Here is a 23,595-nt window from a genome sequence, read left to right as displayed (position 1 = left end):
AGCATTAACCCAGAAAGCACAGAAGGTGTAAGGGATCTCACAGACAATTCCGTAGGTAGGTGGCACGGAGTCATCAGTTTCCCCTTCTCCCAATTTGCCCATCAAGAGGCCCAAGGGCACCAGCGTCTCCATGCAGCAGCTCTCCAGACAAAGCCGGAGAGGCGAGCTGAAGGTGGCTCACGGCACCTGGCGAGAGCTATTCATGCATCTCTTCCCAACTGTGCGGTCAGTGATGACACACTGGTGCTTGAAATGAGCCATAGAGAGAGGACGCTACGTGACAGGCATATACTATAAATCAGAGCCTTTTATTAGGGGAGATCAGGCTGATTATTATTAACCTCCACACCACTGACGATGACCTTCATCAGTCTAAGGGTCTTTCACAAACGAAGAATCTCAAATGCAGACTGGTTATGACTGAACTTTAATGTCTGTTAGAGGGGAAAGTATTAGTCTAATATTTCACACCCTGTAAAGCTAGATCTTGTGGATTATTGGAAGTGTGTTTACTTAATGGCTCTGAAAAAAGAAAGGTTAACCCTCAAAATCAATGTCGCTGACAGATGAGTGAAATAATAAACATAAACCTTGCAAAGGCTCCTAGCGAGGAGGCCCGCACATCACTCGAAACCTCGCTGGTCTGTGTATTTCCACCGTTTCTGGGGTCTGGCTCAGTCAGGGACACCACAAGCTCGGTTCGCTTTCTTCTGTGGTGTTGCCTGACTTCCGATTCCATGAGAGCCATGCGGTCAAAGGATCAGGGAAACAAAACAAAGAGCATGAAAAGGAAAACAGGAAGGGAATTTGACGGGCGACCCCCAGCGAGGATCTGGTTTGATTTTCATGGCGAGTGTTGTCGTGTAGTTCAGACCAACTTAAGCTCCCCTGTTCCTTTTCATCCCCTCACACTCCACTAAACGAGATTCCAATGCAGAGATGCGGAGCCGATGCCACAAATGTGTTGCTTGGCTTCTGCCAGCTCATATGAGGAACGCTGGCAGGCGACAGTGAACCTGCTTTTGGAACCAATCGACTTGGCAGATGAAGACCTTCAACTTGTAGTGAAAGCAAATTTGGTGTGTTTCCCATGCATCTGTGATCAGAACATACAAGGGTTTTTTTTTTTTTTTTTCTCCCTAAAGATGATCTGTTCTATTGAAATGCAATTTTAGAAAAGAATCAAGGGGCAATTCTAAGAGTTCATTCTGCCTTTGCCAAAGACGCTCAACCAGAGCAGGGGACTAGCGAAATGGCAGGTATCCGCTCTGGAAGTCATTCCCCCTCTCTCCCAGTTAAACGTCCTTTTTAATGCAGCACTAACGTCTACACGGAAACAAAAACTCTTAAGTATTTTACCATGATTTTCAAGGGAAAACAATGAGATGTGATTGGTCAGAGGCAGGCAGGACTGTCAGGGAATGAGGTACCAAGCTGGGAGGTGTGCCAGCACTAGCCGTCCTCTCTTTCTCTAGACTGACCAGAGCTCAAAGCTGCCTGGCTCTGGCTCCACACGGGAAACCCTTTGCTTTCATTGCGCGGCAAAGAGTTTGGCCTGCTGGCTTCCAGGGAGGTACCAACCACACCTTCCATCCACAGCCTGCTTTTGAATACCTGTACAACCTCGGCCTGCCTGGAATGGTACACAAATGTGAAGTCTGTGCAAAAGTCTCAACTAAAGAATTGAAGAGAATTAGAAACTCTCTCTCTAAAGACCAGAGAACAATTGTGAATATTTACTTTGAATCCCATACTACTCAGCCTCATCCAACAAAGGGAAAAGTGGGAGAGGAGGCTCTTCCCAGGGGGGACGGGAAAACCGGGGGCACACCGTGGTCCGCCATACATCCAATCACTTGCTCTTTGTAGCCACGCCGATGCCCTTCCGTGTGCTCAGGAAGAGGAGATAATATAATCGTCACATCAGACAATCGGGGTTCAAATCCTGGCTCCACCACGTCTTGGCTTGAGAGATTACTTAGAGCATTAAGTCTCCAATCCCTCATCCATCAAGTGAGGAAGATATTAACTGATTGATTTGCTTTGAGGAAGTAAGTGGGTCAGTGCATGGAAGACACTCGATACAAAGTTTGTCTCACGGTAAGTACAATATGGGTACTCTTCTTATTACTGAACACATCAAAAAAAACCTTAAGCCCCTCCAACATATGTTACAAAGCAAAATGCCTTCAGCTACAATATTTACAGTCACCAGAAGCCCAGGGTTCAGGGTGCCAGGCTGGCCTGATCTGTTCATGGCCATTGGAGCAGTTTTCTTAACATCACAACCTGCTTCTCTTCTTGGTGCGGCATTTGAGACCTCACCCCATCGACAAACAGCTTTATACCTTGTAGTTACGGCTCTCTGGTTTAATGCTGTTGATTCTGAACTAACAACCAGAGTATTAATCTTATTATGAATATTCTTTTGTTTGCTCTTGTCATCCGTCCTTCCGATACAAGCAGTCAGGGTATGGCCTGGAGGAGCCTTGCTGCTGGGTTTCAAGGTGGGACGATGAGGTGACTTCCTTTCCAGGGAGGTGAAACTCTTTGATTGTTTTCCCAAGGGAGAGCCAAGCTTAGGAAAATACCCAAGGCTCTTTTTCCTGTACATGTATTTAGTTTTTAGGGGGTCTCCTACGTGCAAACACAGGGTTACCCCCGGGGACACAATCATGAGTTAGAATCACCCCTAGAGAAGCTTCTCAGAGCCAAATGGTTGCCGAACCCATGTTCATGTGCCAGGTGCACCGTGAGACCAAACAAACCACAAGGTCGGAGTTCGGAGCAGAGGAAGGTTTATTGCAGGGCTGCGCAGAGAGAACAGGCGGCTCACGCTCGAAAGACCCAAGCTCCCCGATGGGTTCAGGAAATAGTTTTTCCTTTTTTTCTTTTCTTTTCTTTCTTTCTTTTTTTTGAGCACGCCGTGCAACCTGTGGGATCTTAATTCCCCGACCGGGGATTGAACCCGGGCCCTTGGCAATGAAAGAGTGGAGTCTTAACCACTGGACCGCCAGGGAATTCCCAGGAAAGAGTTTTTATAGGTAAAGTATGGGCGGAGGGCTTCAGGGTGTGTGGCCTTCCTCTGATTGTTTGGTAGTGCGGTGACAGGGTGGTGTTCCAGGAGTCTCAATCATCAGCCTCTGCTTCCAGCCCGTCTGGGGTCCACAGGTTCATGCTCAGCCTGAGGTTACCATCCTCCCCCTGGGTGGGGGCCTGAGAACTCTGAGATGTGTGTCAGATCCCCCAGGAGGAGCCAGGCCTGGGCCCCGTCTCTACACTACTCGTTCTCCCTGCCTTCCTTCACTCCCCTAGTTCGTAACTGGTTGAATCTGCCCTTTGGAACTCAGGGAAGGTCTGGGAGGCGGAAACCTTTTTCCTACAAACAAGAAACGGGGGACACAGCGGGGCTTCTGTACTTGGGAAAGCCCCACAGAGTCTTGCTTGGTTTCAATCCCCCCTTTTTGATACTCCTCAATCTTGAGGGCACAGGTGTTGGACAAGAAAGGGAATAACGTTTTGGATAGAGATGTTAATCACAAACTCGGTAGAGGAGGATTTGGTTTCGGGGGGATTCGGTTTCAAGATGGCTGAGAGTGTCTGCTCGTGGCTGTCCGTGATTCAAGGGAGGGGGATGTGCTGGAAATGTTACCCCCGTGAGCAGCATGGCGTATCCTCAGGTTATTTTTCAGAATCGCCACCATCAATCTTTCCATGACTAAACTTCATTAAGTGGTAACGAAGCCTGGAAGGCTTACACTCCCATCCTGGCGGAGCCCAGTCCCAAGGCTCATAGACCTGCCCTGGAACCTCCCGCGTCATCCCAGATGAGTTAACTCACACTTCCCGGTGGCTCAGTTGTCTTATCTATAAAATGGGGCCAATCACAGTGCAAGAGCTTAGGGATGCTCTGAAGATTAGACGAGATAAACGATAGAATGACAAGCCCTCAACACACCTTCCTAATAAAACTAGTAATTTAACAAGAGATCATCTTAAAATGTGTAACTACAAATCTATTTCATGAAGATTACAGGTATGGTTAACTTTTGCTTGAAAAGCAAACGAGTCTTCCACTCTCTTTAATAAGCTACATCACTGCTGACGGCGCTTCTGGTAGTGGTGCTTTTCCAGCCTGGGCGAATCAGCAGAGGAGATTCACAAACACTCGTGCCTGGACTTCACCCCTACATATTCTGGTTAATAGCTTTGGGATTGGATCCCAACCCTGAGTGTTTTAAAAAAAAATCTTTCCAAGTGATTAGCTAGTACAGTTGATTTTGAGAATGACTTGGGTCAGAAGAGTAAGTACAACTTGACCCTTATTGAGTTCAATTGGACATCCAGGCTGCCATCGTAGGTGTTTCCTTAGTTTAGCTGCTACGGATGACAATGGGGATTCACAGTCAAACAGGTTATTTTGAAAAATGTAGCACTGAAACTGAATTCTAATTTTCTGATATATGTTAAAATGCTCATGTCCAACTGTTAGACCCTCAGAGGTCTGAAGATCCAGAAACCTGAGGACTACATTTCTACGGTCATTTCTTAAGAAGATGAATAATAGTAATACCATTACTATGAAAAATGGTAATAGCTACTATTTGTTTAGCACGTTCTTAAATGTAGACTGAAATTTTATGTACCCCCCAAATTCATATGTCAGACGAAGCCTTACCTTCCAATGTGATAGTATTTGGAGGTGGGGACTTTGGCAGGTTATTAGATTTTGATGTGGTCATGAAGGTGGGGTCCCCATGATGGACTTAGTGTCGTTGTAATTAGACAAAGAGAGGAAAGAACTCTCTCTCTCTCTCTTTCACAGGACAGTGAAAAGGTGGTCATCTACAAACCAGGAAAAGAGCCCTCACCAGAATCAGACTAGGCTGGCACACTGCTCTTGGATTTCCAGCCTCTAGAACTGTGAGAAGATACATTTCTGTTGTTTAAGCCACTCAGTCTATGGTATTTTGTATGGCAGCCCTAACTGACAAAGACAGTACCTCTCACTAAATTAGGATATCATCTAGTGATTAATAAGACACACTGGGACTGATCCTCTGTTCCACACTGATGCCATAGCAGAGGTGTGGTCTTAAACTTCTCTAAGCCTCACTGAACTGTGGGGAGGATTAAATGAGATGAGGCACGCAAGGCACAGCAGAGCACCCTGCTTAGCATCGTAGCCACAGCAGCAGCAGAAACAATATTGTTATTGTGCTGACACTCAGAGAGGTTAGTTCCATCAGCTAAATCTACATGGCTTCAGAGAGCGCAGTACCTGTTCAAACATGCATTTCTGAACAACAAACCATATGACCTTATTACTGTAATACACTATCCTTGCCTTTTCCCTTCAACAGATACCTGTTTTGGCATAATAATATTCCTTCTATGATAATATGAAGGCTATGTTTAAATCTGGCTATCATTGGCAAAGATCCCCTACGTAAACTTAATTTTCTGATGACTATTATATCTGTCAGTATCAAAAGCGTTTTTCAAAGCATACAATTCTGTCTTTCAAATACAACAAACCAAAGATAGAACGTAAGGTGTTAAAAACATATCAGTAATACATATGGAATTATGAGATCAGTTCCACCGAACTTGGTGTTCTATGGCTTGGAGCTACCTATGGAAATGTAATATCCTCTTTACTTGAAAAACCTCATAGCCTTGGGATGCCAGCTCCCTTATTTTCCATGTGAAATTTGATCCTATCTTGACATTCTAAAGTCATTTAAACCCCAGATCACAGAAGGGTTTATGAGATATAATCCTAAATGAAATGACATGATTGTCTTGCGAATACGGATATATACAAGTGCTAAATTCTTTGAGATCATTAAAAAAATGTGTTAGAATATGTCAAGGTAAGCTTATTCTAGATGGACATTTCAATCTAGATTATGAATGCATCTAGTTACAACCAACTTTTCTCAAAGTACAGCTAACTGGTATAGTTTCTTTAAAAGGGTCATAATCAGTCATACTTGCTCTAAGTTCAGGAATGTCGACCGAGCCTAAGTTAGTATGACCTAGAACTGCATATTTTGAAGCCATCAGCTTCTGCAAGGAGAGAATTTGATCTAGCATTATTCAAAATAAGGCAAACTATGCTGTAGTAACAAATAAATCCCTAACGTCCCTGGCTGGAGAAAGATTTAGTTTTCACTCATATTACCTGTTAATACAGGTCAGCAGGAACTCCGCACATAGTCAGGAACCCAAACACCTTTAGTTCTCTGCTGTTTCAATTTATAACATCCAGACTCACTGAAGCAGAAAGAGAGAGAGAGAGAGAGAGAGAGTGTGTGGCTAACTCACACCTCTACTAAATGCCTTGGGCTGGAAATGCTGCATTCACTTTCACTGCTGGCCCATTGGTCAGAATTAGGCACACTACCCTGCCTAACTGCAGGGGCTGGGAAATCTTTCCACATGCCCAGGGAGGAAAGGAGAGAGCCAGATCGGGTAAGCAATACTAACCTCTATCACAGACCCAAAGAAAGATATCTCACAGCAAGTTCAAACAGTAAGTATGCGGAAGATGCTAAAACCTGGCTCATAATGTACTACAGATATATCCATGTTTGTTTTCCACAATGAACCACACAGCTCCATTTAAGCCACTGATAATACAATCCTGATTACGCTCTAAGGATTTTTTCCTGTACATGCCCACGCTCTTTACCTAAAAAGTTTTGCAAAATAGGGTAATAGAATTTCCACCAGCCCAGTAGTTCCTCTTTCACTCAGGAACCAGGTGGAAAACCTTAGGCCCGTCATTCAGTCGAACGCCTGTGGTTTGTAAAGGGCCCCGAGGCACAGCTGTAATGCTCTGTGCTGGAAACTGCAGGTCCACCGGGCCAGCTGCAAGCTCTTTCAGAGCCTCCATTTTAAGCCATCGCGTGGCCATTTTCCCCAAGAAGCAATATACCCTGCGAAGTCATTCACAGCCTTGCCACGGCGAGGCGGTTTGGGAGAGAAAACTGCTGTTTATCGGCTGCAGTTTTCAGATACCGGGGCACGCTACTATTGCTATTTTGCACGGAGCACTCAGGCATCTTCAGACACATCTTAAATGATGAAAATGGTGAGAAGAGTTGTCAAATCATAGCTTCTGCCCACACCCAAATCCACTTAGGCTGGCTTTGTGGAGATCGGTTCTATAAACACCAAAGACTCAAAAGAGACAAGAAGCCATCAAACAGACAAAAAAATAGTGGTAAGAGAGCCAAAAGCAAGTTGAAAAACCAACAAATATTTATACATGATTTATAGCAAAGGAACAACTCTGTCCCTAGGACCGAGGAAAATGATTGAGGCTCTCCTCCACCGCCCCACCCCCGAAGAATGCCCTATAAGACTCCGGGTTCAGCAGCTTCAGGCGATGGTTATTTTCCTTATAACCAATTAAAAACTTACGTTTAATTACTTTGAAGAAAAAAAGGAAGATCAGGCCTACCCTGGTGGCGCAGTGGTTGAGAGTCCGCCTGCCGATGCAGGGGACACGGATTCGTGCCCCGGTCCGGGAAGATCCCACATGCCGCGGAGCGGCGGGGCCCGTGAGCCACGGCCGCTGGGCATGCGCGTGCGGAGCCTGTGCTCCGCAACGGGAGAGGCCACAACAGTGAGAGGCCCGCGTACCGCCAAAAAAAAAAAAAAAAAAAAGGAAGATCAAAATGTTGTAGCAGGACTCATTCTTAAGTCTTTTCCGAAGGCCTTAGTTGTTAACCAAAGAAGAAGGAATTTGCAAGGTAGATGTCTCCACACCCTAACTAAAAACACCTCAAATTGGTAATGCCTTAGTTTTTCTTCCTAAATAAGGGATACTAGTTTCTTACACACCACCCCCCATACAGCTGCTTTTTATTCCAGCTACCCACAGGAAGTTTCTACAGTCTTAAACGAGACCACTAAAGGTTGTTCCACAAATGAGCCCATGCTTGTCTCTCCCCTGAAATCCAGCTGTGCTTACAGGAACCGGGGGCCTTAAAGTGCATTGCTTTTGACCTTCTCCTTCCTAGAAGCAGTGTGTGGGCCACCCACTCTGTCCAGCGTACATAAAATCCTTACTCTTGAAATCACTTTTTCAGTCCCTTCAGTGCGGGTGTGTATGTTCCTGAGGCCCTGTTCTCGCAGCACACACTCTCACTGGGTGACGCCATCTACTGCCCTGACCTCTGAAACCTCAGATTATCTTTATGTTGATGACACTCAACGTCTTGGCTACGTCCCCAGTCTGAGTTCGACATGTCCCCAACGGAACTCAACATCTTCCCCTCATTCTAAACATATTTCTAGAAGCCCTTTTTGTGTGGGGTTTTCAAGCCTACCTCTGCCAATAATTTTGGAGTTTGTTAAGAAACACAAAAGGGGGCTTCCCTGGTGGTGCAGTGGTTGAGAGTCCGCCTGCCGATGAGGGGACACGGGTTCGTGCCCTGGTCCGGGAAGATCCCACATACCGCGGAGCGGCTGGGCCCGTGAGCCATGGCCGCTGAGCCTGTGCTCCGCAACGGGAGAGGCCACAACGGTGAGAGGCCCGCATACTGCAAAAAAAAAAAAAAAAAAAGAAACACAAAAGAGACAAAATGAGTAACGGGAGCCAGGATGAGTGCCAAGAGATTCAGATTTCATGTGTGACATTTGAAAGAGGAGATAGGAAAGCAACCTGGAGAAATTTCCTGTGCTGGGCTCTAGCTGTTTACTGGCCCTTGGCCTCTGAAAATGGTTATTGGAGTTGACAAAGAAGAGAGGGCAGAAAAACAAAAAAAAAAAAAGAGGGCAAAGATTGTGGTGTGTGTGTGTGGGCAAAGATTGTGGTGTGTGTGTGTGTGTGTGTGTGTGCGCGCGCGCGTGAGAGAGAGACCTGCCGGTTGACATTGATGAAGAGTCTCTCCTTCTGAAAGTGAGCATATATCTAGCCTGGCTCCCCTGAGACCTCTTCTTTATTTTTCTAATTTTTTAAATTGAAGAATAGTTGATTTACAATGTTGTGTTAACTACTGCTGTACGGCAAAATGATTCAGTTATACATATATTCTTTTTTTATATTCTTTCCCATGATGGTTTATCATAGGATATTGTATAGGGTTCCCTGTGCTAGACAGTAGGACCTTGTTGTTTAACCATTCCATATAGAAAAGCTCACATCTGCTCACCCCAGCCTCCCAGTCCATCCCTCCCCCAAATCCCTCCCCCTTGGCAACCACCAGTCTGTTCTCCATGTCAGTGATTCTGTTTCTGTTTCATAGATGGGTTCATTTGTGTCGTATTTTAGATTCCACATATAAGTGATGTCATATGGTGCTTGTCTTAGTATCACATGGTGCTTATCACTTAGTATGATAATCTCTAGTTGCATCCATGTTGCTGCAAATGGCATTATTTCGTTCTCTTTTATTGAGCACTCTTCTTGACCAGGCCTCAACCTTGGCCGATAAAAACTGCAGACTCTCAGTACAACTGGTTTGATCCACCTCATCCTACCCCCACATTAAAAGACTTGAACAAACACAAACCTAGTTTCTAAGTCAAGGCAGCATCCAGAGAATGATCTCCTAAATTCCTATCTGGGAAAGCACAAGGTTGTCAAAAGAATTTACTGTTTGTTCCAGCTGACACTTGAAGATCGAGCCCCTGTTGTCCAGTCTCTGAGGGAGGATAGAAGTCAAACTTCCATAAGTGCCAGTTAGCAAACCCAGAGGACTTTCACATGGATCAACCCCCCCTTCCTGCTTTTTACAAATTTCCATTCCCTTGACCTGGCTCAAGTAGTGGCAATCCCTCATACCTACTCCCTCACTCCCTTTAAAACATCCGGTCACCTCCGTACAAATCGAAGTTGAGTTCAGTTCATGCTGAACTCTCTTCTCTATTGCAACAGTTCATCACTGATTAAAATCTGTCCACCTTAATTCGTGTCCAGTGGTAGCATTTTCAGCAAAATACACTCTGACATCCCGGTGGATCTGATTCCCGAGGTCGATGTGGCAGTTAGGAGGGTGACTGTCTCCAAGAAATGGTCTGTGGACAAGAGGAGGACAAAAACTGACCAAGTGATGGTTGGATGTGATGGAGGAAAGTAATGCTCAGATGAAGGCATTGGGGTGACATGTTTTAAAGAAAGACTATTCCCAACAGGGAGAACATTTGGATTCTCAGAACTTTTTTGAAGATATTCTTTGTGGTAAGGATGTTTAAATACAGGCGTGTTGTGGTCTCATAAACTTATTCTCATGACTTTTCTCTTTTCTGCTTAAAAATATACTGTTTTCTAAGCCTTTAATTTGTTTCTACCCACAAAAAACAATAACTTTGATGAAAATTAGTCTCATGAGTTCTCATGCACACAAAAATGTTAACTAAGAAAATTTATTATATTACTTGATTTAGGACTATGACTTCATTCATACAATCAGAATTTCTTTGTTTATTCTTTAGCCATGTTCTGGCCTTTAATGTTTGTCTCTTTGACAGTTATACACGCAGTTTTATAATTTAACCATATGCCTTAAAGGTCCAGAAAGTAAACTTAGATTAAGACAAATAAGATAAAACAGACAGTAAGATACTCAACAAATTTACTTAGTTCCATTCATTTAGCATCAATGCATAACACATTCCAAAAGCGAGCATATATCAAATTTAAAATGGATAACCTTAATTGGGTTCAATAGTCGGATAAATGGTCAAACAGTTTTCATTGCATATGCTTTGGGCCATGCATTTCATTCCTTAAGGATCTGCTTTATTGAATTAACATATCAATTATTTATTTTGATAAGAACAGGGAAGATAGTCAGAGGAAGAAGCAGCAGTGGTGGAGAACACGCCTCTTGCTGCTGCACAGAAACACATATGGCAGGTGACGACACCAACAGCTAACTCCTGGAGAGACCTAAATGGCTTGTCTTGGCACGTGTGGGTAAGTACAATGTTTACTAATCTAAAAAATGAGAAAATATTATAAAAATATAAGAAGTAGAAAACCCTAGACAAGTTAAAATACAGAAAAAATTTAAGCCAAGTTATTTGAATCAGGCAATTTTTAAAGTATCAAATAGTAATCTTAATAACTAGGTATAAAGTAATCTAAACCCAGGACATTAACCATGTCGAAAGGCAGTAGGCAGCCTGACCTCCCCAGAATGCTTTGCCAGAGTTAGTGTTCTCTGATTACACACTTAGGCACCCCTGGTTACAAGAGTACTTGTTTATTATTGATATTATAAAAATAACCATTCTCTAAATGATTACACGTAGTAAATAAAATTAGAACTATACATAAGGATTTGAATAATGCCATTTCTTTAAGGACCACTTGCAACTTCTCCTGCCTGCTTCACAGACCTGTAAGGCAGAAAGAAAACAGACGAAGATATGCTTAATGATGGATCTATAGCACAGCATGTTCCAAAGAAAGACTGGGATTTTAATGCTTTCCTATACTCCATCTGAACCTTTACAGTGACACTGATCTTAGAGTACCACCTCTATATACCATATTTTACTGCCATTATATCAACTTCTGGTATCTGTATAAAAGAATTTTTGCATATATAATGCACAAAAATATCTTGGGCTGTTAAAATAGATTGGTTTGTCTCCAAATATGGCCAATGAGAAATACCTGCCAGGTATGTACACAATTACTCCCTGGAAGGAATTATGAAACTGAATTGAGAAAACTAGAGCAGCATAAGGTGGGTCAGCCTGCATGTGTCCTACTTCGGCACTGGAACTACTTGTCCATACAGCTTGATTAGAAAGAATTAATTTTTTCCTAGAAAAATATGACTAGGATGGCAAGGGGATATGTCCACACTTCAAGAATACGTTATGTGGAGCTTCAAGATGGCGGAGGAGTAAGACGCGGAGATCACCTTCCTCCCCACAAATACATCAGAAATACATCTACACGTGGAACAACTCCTACAGAACACCTACTGAACGCTGGCAGAAGACCTCAGAACTCCCAAAAGGCAAGAAACTCCCCACGTACCTGGGTAGGGCAAGAGAAAAAAGAAAAAACAGAGACAAAAGGATAGGGACGGGACCTGCACCAGTGGGAGGGAGCTGTGAAGGAGGAAAGGTTTCCACACACTAGGAAACTTCACTGGCAGAGACGGGAGGGTAGGTGGGGGGGGAAGCTTCGGAGCCGCGGAGGAGAGCACAGCCAACCCTGCCAACTCCTCTCTCTCACTTACTCCTTCAGGTCTTAAATATCACTTTCTCAGGGCCCTGTGCCCAGTAGTCAAGCTAGGATCTCCCTGCTGCATGCACTTATCTCAACCTAATGCTTATATAATGATAATCATCATTATTGCATGTAAGTAATATTTATAGTGTGACTTCATCATCTAGTAGCTTCTGTCACCTGTGACAGCGATGTGTCCTTCTCTGGCATAGTTCCTGACTCACTGGAGGCCTTTATTTAATATAAACCACATGAATGATTTACTCATTTTGATCTCTTAGTCTGAAGAGCAATATGCCTGTATGTCATGCAAAGAACATTTGAAGGACTAAGAAAGAGAATCACATGATCTTTGCGCTCCTGCAATGGTACCGTTATTACGTAGAAGAGAGATACAATTTTTGCTTGTGATACAAAAAAAACAGAACTAGAAAGAAGGAAGCTATGAGGATTCAGATTTTGGAGCAAAATACGAGAGTAATTTCTTTTAAAGTAGCTTTTAAACATTTTGTACAACATCAGAAATTCACGTGTTTTTTGTTTGTTTGTTTTTGGTCACCAGGCTGTACATTACGTCCCCAGGACGTATTTATTTCACAACTGGAAGCTTGTACCTTTTGACCACCTTCATCCATTTTGCCCACCTCCTGCCTCTGGAAACCACCAATCAGTTCTCTGTATCTATGAGCTTGGTGTTTTGTTTAGATTCCATGTATAAATGAGATCATATGGTATTTGTTTTTCTCTGTCTGAGTAGTTTAACTTGGTATAATGCCCTCAAGTTCTGTCCATATTGTTGCAAATGGCAAGATTTCATTATTTTTTTATGGTTAAATAATATTCCACTGTGTGTGTGTGTGTATGTACCACATTTTATTTATTTATTCATCCATTGATGGACACTTAGGTTTTTCTGTATCTTGGCTACTGTAAATAATGCTGCAATGAACATGGGGGTGCAGATAGCTTTTCAAGACATTTTTTTTAGCCATCCAGACAGTATTCTGCAGATGTAAATACAGTTGACCCTTGGACAAGATGGGTTTGAACTGCGCAGGTCCACTTACATGTAGATTTTTCCCCATAAATACACACTACAGTATTACACAATCCATGCTTGATTGACTCCACACATGTGAAACCTCAGATACGGAGGGTTGACTGTGAAGTTATATGCGGATTTTCATGTAGAGAATCGTTGCCCTAACTCCCACGTTGTTCAAGAATCATCTGTATATGATTGTGTATGTGTCTATACATTATATATAACAAAAAGAATTGTATCTAGTATACTGTCTTGTGACTCACTTTTTTATGTAACAATATTGTAAAAACTGTTTCCACATCAAAGTATATATCAATATAGATAGATGGATTCAGTTAATATCAGTACAAATCTATATATATATCGAGTTAATATATATCTCATTCTTTATAACAGATGCACATTATTCCATTATATAGATGCTGTAATTTTTTAAAATCAATCCTCTTTTGTTGGCCATTAGGTTGTTTCCATTTTTTACATTTTCCAAGTTTTATTATAAATCAGTTTCCAAGTTTTATTATAAAACATGTGCAGTGAGCATAATAATATTCTGATAACTACACAGCATTGAGGAAATTATTTCTTTAGGTGATTTCTTAATACAAAATGATTGGGTCACTGAGCAACTAGAGCAGAGCACAGGCGGTGGTGTACTCGCATTACTCAAGGTGCCCATACAGAAGCTAGTGAACTGTTTGGTGGGGATATTGCAGAGAAGAGACGAGCGTGAGATGGGAAGAGACGTAGATGGTTCTCAAATTCTTTCTTATTTTGATATCTTATGGTTCTATGAGTGCTAAGGGCACACTCGACCCTTTACTTCCCTCTGTAACATGCTTGAGAGAAGATATGAGAATTGTTCATCTTTATATATCCAGCCCATAGAGTAACCTCATGTCCACGGATGTGGAATTGTTTTGAGATGCTGTATCTCTAAGACATATTTAACGGTGTCATAGAGTCCATGGTCTGCACAAAGGGGGGTATATGTTCTCATCTCACATGTATCTAAAAGTAATTTTCCTGCTATAGGAAGAAGGGGATTGAAATCCTCTTCCCACTTCCTCAGCACAAAAGACTACAGACTCAGTGAGGGGCCTGAGATCCATGAAAATCACAAAAACAAAGAGAAAACATCATGCAGAGCAGCTGGAGGAAAATCCTTTTCTCATTATAGGTCACGAGGACTATGTATTTAAAAAAAATCTGAACTTCAAGTAGTTGCAAGTGGTGTCCGTCATTACCTGACATTGACATTAAGTGCCCTGAGCAAACGTACCAGAGTAGACGAGTGCAGGACAAGAAGAGCATGGAACACAAAGAAGAAGATCAGCAGAACCTGCACAATGAAAGGAAGAGAGGTCATGTGCTGGACCAGGAAAAAAAGTCCATCAAACGCAATTCCCTTGCGGTTTGACCAATTTCTAATGAGGATTAACTGAAATTAATATCGAAACTACATTCAGAGTATATAGTGACTGCAATGACACACCAGTTAACTGTTTAATAGTGTGTATGTTCTCATTTCATAATTCAGTCATTTCAATTTAAACTTTTTCTGATCTTAAATAAAAACTAGGGCAAAATGCCCCTCCAGATAGTGTTATGAATATATACGTGGATTGCAGGAAGATCCCATCTAAATCACAGTCATAATTTTTACGTCCAGCATGGGTTTGGCAGGAAAGTCATGCTCTACAGACTGCTACCACAACACAGAATATTCAGGATTGGATATATACATGTCACATATTGTGATGCTATAACATTTGTAATTTAACGTAATTGTCACAAAATTATTACGAGATTTGCATGAAGTAGTGCATATTTACATGTATACTATATATATATACATATACATATATATATATATATATATATATATTTTTTTTTTTTTGTGGTATGTGGGCCTCTCACTGTTGTGGCCTCTCCCGTTGTGGCGCACAGGCTCCGGACGCGCAGGCTCAGCGGCCATGGCTCACGGGCCCAGCCGCTCCGTGGCATGTGGGATCTTCCCGGACCGGGGCACGAACCCGTGTCCCCTGCATCGGCAGGCGGACTCTCAACCACCGCGCCACCAGGGAAGCCCCTACCCTATATTTTTAATGCTTGGCGCATAATATTAAACACTAAATGTAATTCCTCTGAATGCATCCCTGAGGCAGAAGAGCAGTGCGTAGGAGGACAAGGGGACATGAGTATTCTAGTTAAAAAGAGCGGGGAAATAAAACAGAAGATCAAAGAAAGTGAAATAAGGGCATCGAGGGAGATAAACCTTCACATTTCTTGAAGAGAAAGGAATAGATTAAGCCCAAGTTTTCCAAAGCAGATCTTGGAACACTAGTCCTACAAGCTGTTAATATAGATGATCCACAAACAAACGGTTCCTTGATCAACAGCAATATACCATCGGCCTATTGGAGGATCAAAATACACACCAGCATATTAAGGGCTCTTAGAAGTCTTATAATAAAGAGACCTTCTTTACCTGATCTTTATCAAAGTTATTTGATAAGAGATTTTTATATAACTCACTTTAAAAAATTCTACAATGGTAAACACTGCTTCAGCTAGAGTGAAGAGGCATGGCAATGCAATGTCTGTTTCACCAAATTTAGAGGCAAGAGATAAAAGCATGGGTTTTGTACTCCAATTGACCTGAGTTCAAATTCTGGCTCAACCCCTTCTCATACACATGACCTTGAGCAAGTTAGCATCGCTCAGCGTCCTCCACAGAGGAGAGTTATAAAGGGAAACACCCTTGGAAGTATCATTAAGCATTTGGTATTTGACAGTTTTAGAAAATTCAAATTTAGATGAATAGGAACTACAAAAACATTTGGATTCAAGGTGGTGATTTTATATGTAAAGTAGATGCTGAGTAAAGTTGGAGAACTTGGTAACATTTTAGAAATCTTACACATAGAGGGGCTTTGAGTAAAATAATGATGTATTCACATTTGAATGTCCTTTACCACCCAAAGATATTAGAGGTTCTGGCAAGAAAGCAGTTGAATTAATGCTCTATATTAGTGGTTCCCTTAAATTTTAAGTGTATCAGAATCACCTGGAGGGCTTTTAAAACAAATTGTTACTTCCCTGGTGGCACAGTGGTTAAGAATCTGCCTGCCTATGCAGGGGACACGGGTTTGATCCCTGGTCCGGGAAGATCCCACATGCCATGGAGTAACTAAGCCCGTGCGCCACAACTACTGAGCCTGTGCTCTAAAGCCAGTAAGCCGCAACTACTGAGCCCATGAGCCACAACTACTGAAGCCCATGCACCTAGAGCCTGTGCTCTGCAACAAGAGAAGCCACCACAATGAGAAGCTCGTGCACCGCAACAAAGAATAGCGCCTGCTCGCCATAACTAGAGAAAGCCCGTGTGCAGCAGGGAAGACCTGACACAGCAAAAAATAAATAAATTTATGAAAAACAAAAATAAAAAGAATTAGCACAGATTGCTGGAGTCCACTATTAGAGTTTCTGACTGAGTAGATGTCGGATGGGGCCAAGGAAACTGCATTTCTTACAAGTTCCCAAGAGATGAACATCACTGTTCTACGTAGCACGGACTTTAGGTTGAAGCATGAAGCCAGCTGTGGTCTGGCATACTTGAAGAAAAAGGAGTAGTGAAGTGTCTGGGTACCAAAGGAAGACTGAAGTGTGAGTTTAGTGGGAAATAGAGAATCTGAAAGGTAGAAGGTTTGGGTAGATTGTAGATTATAGTAATCTAAGATCTTAGAGTAGGATGCTACTTCACATTTGATGAGAAAAATAATTACACTTCCTTAGAAGAGCACTAGACTTGAGAGGGCCAAGGAATTGTAATGGTAGGACATTGGATAAATAACCCAGATGAAAGTTAAAATTTCCTAATGCTAAGAGTGTGGTAGAGAGGAAACCAATGAACCAAATGTCAGCACCCCACATGAAAAAACAGCAGGGACTGATGAGATTATAGTGACAAGGAAAGACACAGGACAACAGGACAAATGGCATAAGCCTAAAAAGAAGGAGAATTTCAGGTAGAATATTAATGTTATCTCATGGTGCTTGACACTTGGCAACTGAAAAGAGCAGCTTTCCCTGGTGAAGGCTAAAAGGGAAGCAATGTCTTCTAGGAACCATTTCAAATAAGGCAAAAAAGGCATGGAGAGTGTTCTTTGAGTAGCACTGAAGAATGATCAGTTTGCAAATCAAATTCCTGTTCCATAGGCCACAGTGGAAAGATCTGGGAAATATGTCAACAGCGGTTAAGAATACAAATACATGAGAAGATTTTATTTTGATAGAGGCAGTGGGGCAAGGCAGAGTAGCCAAGGACAACAGGAATAAGAGACAGAAGTAACCGATCTCAAGTTTCTGAACTGAACTTTGGCATAACCTTCTTGTATGGCAACTGACTTAGGTGTCCAGCCTTAGTGAAGCAGGACTGCCCGTACAGGGGGTAGCCCATTATTCCCCACAATTGTGGGAATGTAAGAAATGAAGCAGCTTTCGTGGGGGAAAGAACAAGCAACGAGAGAGTAGTCATAAAGTCTAGATAAATAAGATCTTAATAAAGATAAGAGTTTTGTTTACAGATGAGAACCCTCTTCTTTCTTCCTGAGTGGTTTATTCAGTACAAAACGGCAACACAAATGCCTGAGGCAGTGCATCACACATGCATGTGCAGGGACTGATGTAAATGCTGTGTGAATGCACCATGTTCACTTTAACTCTGATGGAACCATCGTTACTACAGGGGAACAACACACTGAACGAATTCAACGTCGTTGAATGTATCGTGTTTCGCTGTGTATACCAATAAACCATTTGTTGTACATGTGTTTGAGAGACATTATGGGCTCTGAATAATCAGAAGAGGAGACTGAGGCTTGGCCGCTGCTCAAGTAATCTTCGAGTCACTTACCCAGTTTGAACTACATTCATTCATTCATTCATTCGTTCAATTCATTTAGTAAATATTTATTAAGTAAATACTGAATGTATAAATATTTATTAAGTAAATATGTGTTGAACACTTACAGTGTACAATAAGAATAGTAAGACTAAATTTTCCTTAACAGCTTAATTTTTGGGAATTAAATATGTGGAAGCAATTTATAAATTATAAAGTCTTATATAACTAGCAGAAACTTTCAGAACATCATTTTAAATGTTAACAAGTGGATAAACCTTTATGTACTAACATGAAGGGGAGTCATGTATAATTTATGCTTATGAATATAGAAAAAGCTATGTTTTTGGTCTGAAGAATGTTTAATTATACTAAAGTTGATATACAGTTTCGGGATATTTAGTCAACATTTCAAAACAAGTCATTTTGAAGAAATCTGGCAGCATGCTTTGAACAGTTGTTCTATTTTTAATAGCATACTATGGGATTGAAAACATGCTTAATGTAATTACTAAATGTTATTTATTTTATTCTGTCAAAATTTTAATTTTTCTGTTTATCATATATGCCGCCTTTAATTTTCTGGATGACTTTGCCTCTAGATAATAATTTGGAGAACAGTGTAAAGATAAGTAAATCAAATTGAAGTTTATATTAAAAGCAGATTTCCTACCCAAATGTATTACTGCTTGTTTCTTTATATGTCACTTTTTCTTATTTTCATGTTTTATCGTGTTTTCTTTATGATACAAATTCTTTCAGTGCTCAGTGAAATAATTTCTTTCTTGATACTATATATACACACATTCCCTCCCCCTCCCTCCTTTTTTAAGCTTTTAGAAATGCAATGACATTTCAGAGTAGAACATATGGCTTTGGATTAAGCTAGAATTAAATTGCACTAACTAATTATATATCCTTGGGAAGAGGTTTTTAACAAATCTGAGTTTGTAAAATCAGTAATACCACCTACACATCAAGTTGACACAAGAATTAAAGGAGATACTACATAGCACATAACAACAAAAATGTAATAAATGTCAGTCCTCTTCCATTCTCTCCTTTTTTAGAGATACATATGTTTCTATATAAGCCTTAAAATGTCAATTATTCATAGTAGGCTTTAAGGAGAAACTGAATGCTGTAATTCTAAATATATCCCCCAAATAGACTTTGTAGTTTTATTTATGTTAGGCTATGTGTCAATTTTCCCAATTTATTATTAAATTATATATATATATATATTAGAATATATGCTAATTCTCTCAGTGAAAAAGATTTATTATGCCACATTTTTGAAATTCTGTGCTTAGAACTCCTAGTCTATCTTCATATACCCTCCTTATTATGCCTACCCAAATAGTTGCTTAAGCTACAGTGTCTATTTTCAGGCTAGGATTTCTTGCCAGATCCTAACAACAAATATTTCACTACCTCCTCAGAAATTATGCCAGTAAACTTTCAGCCTAGCGGAGACAATGGAAATATAGCATCTTCTGGAAGGAATAGTTCATTCATTGGTTTTTTAAAATTTAGTTTGAGAAAAGTAAGCACAAGTCTGAAGTAGCAAGAAAAAGAAGAATGAAATAATAAGGTAGGTTGAGATCAAAGATCATATGGCTGCAGGTATCCCAGTTAGTAGATATGAGGTGACCTCTTACAGCCTGGGGTAATATGTAAGAGCATTGCATAAGACAGTCATACCACCCATGAGCCCACCCAAGGGCGTGGTCACTCTTTTTGCCCCAAATTAGGGTTATAAAACACTTCTCTCTTCTGCAATGTCAAGGCATATTAAAGGCAACAAGTTGAATGTAAAAGACACAGAATAATTAAGAAAAACAGAAAAATGAGTTGTAGCTTCACAAGTGAAAAGATAAATCATTCCTGGTTAGTAAGTAAAAGGCAAAAAGTATTTGGCAGAGAACCTTGGAGGAGAGCATTCTCCTTTATTCCCATGTAGTTAATGTATCTCTGAGAGTTAAAATCTGAGAATTGAACAATTATAGATGCACCTGAGTGTCAGCCCTTTCTCTGCAATTTACTAGCCTGGGGACCACAGGGAAGAAATAGGACCTTAAATGCATCTCCTGACTCCTAGTTTTTTTCCCACTCCATCACAGCATCTAAAAAGAGGAAATTAGACTCCCACTGAGAATATTAAGTGAATATTAAGTGTGTGTTCACAATAAAAAAAATGAGTCCATTAGTAAATTCAAGTGAGAACCTAGCAAGTGCTAGGAAGAAATTCCGTGCAGGAGTAAGAACAACCTCATCAATAATAACATCAGTAATGGTAAACAGAAATCTAACAGTAAGTGAGAGACAAAAGTCATTGTGGGACAGAAGATACATTAATATTGTCATTAATTTTTAAAAAATAGATAGCAGCCATTTCATATGATATATGCTTAGCCTAAAAGTAAAGACTTAGAACTAACTAATATTTACCAAGCATATACTATGTATCTGGCACTATGTTTATATTAATATAAGTATTAATATAATATTAATATTTTCCCACTCTATGAAAACAAAATGCAATAATCTAAAAATGTTTCATTCTAGTCTGTATTTCTGATGCCACAACCCAATACCATTAAAATCTTGGGAATTCCATGTATAACGTAGCCTGACACTTTGACATCATTGTCTATTAACTCACTTTGGTCCTTCTGTTATCTACAGTCCGCTGCTCCTCTACCCACCTCTTCTACTTCACTTGATAGGGTGTTAGTCCTTATCTTGGGACTGGTAAATAATCAGCTGTGGTACCCTCACACCCCTGCCTCAAGCACTGTGCACATACAAATCTTGGGAGACTGCCTGGAAAGAAATGACCTGATGTTTGGTTAAGGAGAACAAAGGTTTTTCTGCAAGGTGAAAAGCCTGGCCAAATCCTAGGTGGACAGCAGACTCCCACAGCCCCACTTACTGCTCTAAGCACTTTGGTTCTCAAGAGTCACAGCATAAACTGCGTCACCCCCTGGAAAGGGAAATGAAGGGAGGTGTTAGTGAAAGATGAGGCAACGGAGGTAAACATTGCGGATCCAAAGAAGAGCTCTTGGTTCTACTCCCGCCTCTGCTACTAACTGGGTGACATGGCAAGCCCACCATCTCTTAGAGCATCAATTTCTTCTTCACTAAATTGAAAGAGTTGAGGTTGAGAGGATTAGATTAGTTTAGCACTTCCTAAAATCCCAGAATACTTGTCCTTCCAGCAGTTAATAGGCACTCTGCAAATTATAGGCATTGTAGAAAATAGGCATTAATGGGCATTCTGTGAAAAAGACTTAAGTAAATATGAAAAAAATACCTGGGATAAACACAGGTCAAGCAGATCTTGTCGCTGTCAGGCTACCCAGTGACTTTACTATGTAAATATTTGGGAAGAGACTCTATAGTGTTTTTTCAAGTCAACAATGAACAATATTTTCCCCCATTTGAAGCCAGGATGCTGATTACACTTGATCTGTTCACTTAAAATTACAGAGCTGCCTTGTTCCTCTTGCAAAGGGATGTCAATGGTATGTCTTACAGTTGAGAGCCTCTCAAATACAATGATATGTAGAATTTCTCAAAACTTATTTTACCACAAATTTTTTTTTTTTTTTTTTGCGGTACGCGGGCCTCTCACTGTTGTGGCCTCTCCTGTTGCGGAGCACAGGCTCCGGACGCGCAGGCTCAGTGGCCATGGCTCACGGGCCCAGCCGCTCCGCGGCATGTGGGATCTTCCCGGACTGGGGCACGAACCTATGCCCCCTGCATCGGCAGGTGGACTCTCAACCACTGCGCCACCAGGGAAGCCCCACAAATTTGTTTTTAATAGCTTCTCATGAGACAGGACTTTAAGAAGCAGATATTGTCCAATTTTATAACCTATTATGAAGATAGCATACTCCCGTTCCTCAAACAAAGAGAAAACTAGGCTGATAAAATCAAGAAAAATAGTGGAGGAGAAGCACTTGTGGAATGCAGGTATAGAGATCTCAAAAAACGTGCTCCTCTATAAATGCAATGAGAATACAACATGAGCAAGAATCACTGAAATCAACTTTTTCCGAACTTGGGAAATTTATCGAAGGCTTGCAACAATCCATAGAACGTTTATTAAAGAAAAGCAGTTGAATCTCAATAGAAACAATAACTATGTAGGGTTTTATTTTACCCAGTATTAATATCCTTCTCTCCTGCTCTGTGCGAGCCTTGAAAATCAGCATTCTCACAATGATGGTAGCTGTGAAACAAACAGCCTATGATCCACTAGAGGGGGCAGAACAGGTTTAGAGTTTCCCCGAATATCTAGAGTTGTCACTATTTGACCTATATGGAAGCTGCCTGGAAATGCCTTCCTTGAATGTTTTCTGTTTGTTTGTTTGTTTGACCTGAATTAGAGCTCACTCAGTGAGATACCCTGTCCATATAACATTTGTCAAAAACAATCAGGGACTGTAGTTTTATACAGAAGCTTCCTGAGGCAAACAAAAGGCTTACCAAAAATTTTTTTAAAAAAATACAGTAAGTGATACGTCCATAGGAGGCTTTCAAAAGCTCTGACATAGGCGTGTAGATTTAGAAATGCCGTACAGACGTGCAGTGCTTTGCACCTGCTCAGGAAAGACCCGATACGGATCTACCTCTCACCTCTGATTGACTTAGAAGGTCTGTTTAAGCAGAGTTGTAAACTTCTGGAGTGCTCATGGCATGCCTCAATACTTTGTCCAGCCATTAGCTAACAACTAAGCTACTGAGCAAAGACTTCAGTATCTGTGTACAACAAATTATATAGACTTTACAGAATTAGTTTAGGAAAGTTAGTAAACAAAAAGTAGCAATAACAATAAGAAAAAACAGCAGCAACAACAAACCCTGGAGGGTGGGGATGGGCCAATCTCCAGAGTGGCCACATTATATTATATTCAATGTACAGTTTTCAACAACAACAACAAAATGACATGATGTATAAATCATGATATCACAATAAACGTGAAAGTATGGCCCATAAATGGGGGGGAAAAGGCAGTCAAAAGAAATTCTCCCTGAGGAAGCCCAGACGATGGAATCTCTAGACAAAGACTTTTAATCAACTACTAGAAATATAGTCAAAGAACTAAAGGAAATCATGTAAAATAGATTAAAGTATAGGAATAAGCTCTCACCAAATGAAGACTACAACAAAGAGATACAAATTATAAAAGGAAAAAAAATAGAAATTCTGGAATTAAAATGAAAAATTCCCTAGAGGGGCTCATCAACAGATTTGAGCTGGCATAAGAAAAAGTCAAAGAGATTAAGATAGGTCAATCCAAATCCAGCCTGAGGAACACACACACACACACACACACAACACACACAGAGACAGAAAAGAAAAATGAACAGTTCCTCAGAGGCCCTGTGGGACACCAGCAAGCATACCAAATACAATGTTACTGAATATTA

General features: G+C 41.0%; 1 protein-coding gene across 1 annotated transcript in view; it reads right to left on the bottom strand.

The window, feature by feature from the left end:
• C17H8orf34 (chromosome 17 C8orf34 homolog) overlaps nucleotides 1-23,595 on the bottom strand; it is a 344,966-nt gene that overhangs the window by 2,464 nt on the left and 318,907 nt on the right. Inside the window, 1 exon segment of the mRNA XM_060287424.2 lies at nucleotides 14,533-14,592. Within this exon segment, the coding sequence (XP_060143407.1) occupies nucleotides 14,533-14,592 (60 nt within the window).

The sequence above is a fragment of the Globicephala melas genome, chromosome 17, assembly GCF_963455315.2.
Source record: "Globicephala melas chromosome 17, mGloMel1.2, whole genome shotgun sequence".
Classification (NCBI taxonomy): Eukaryota; Metazoa; Chordata; class Mammalia; order Artiodactyla; family Delphinidae; genus Globicephala; species Globicephala melas.
Note: the sequence above shows the minus strand (reverse complement) of the source record. Positions and strands in the feature narration are given on the sequence as shown.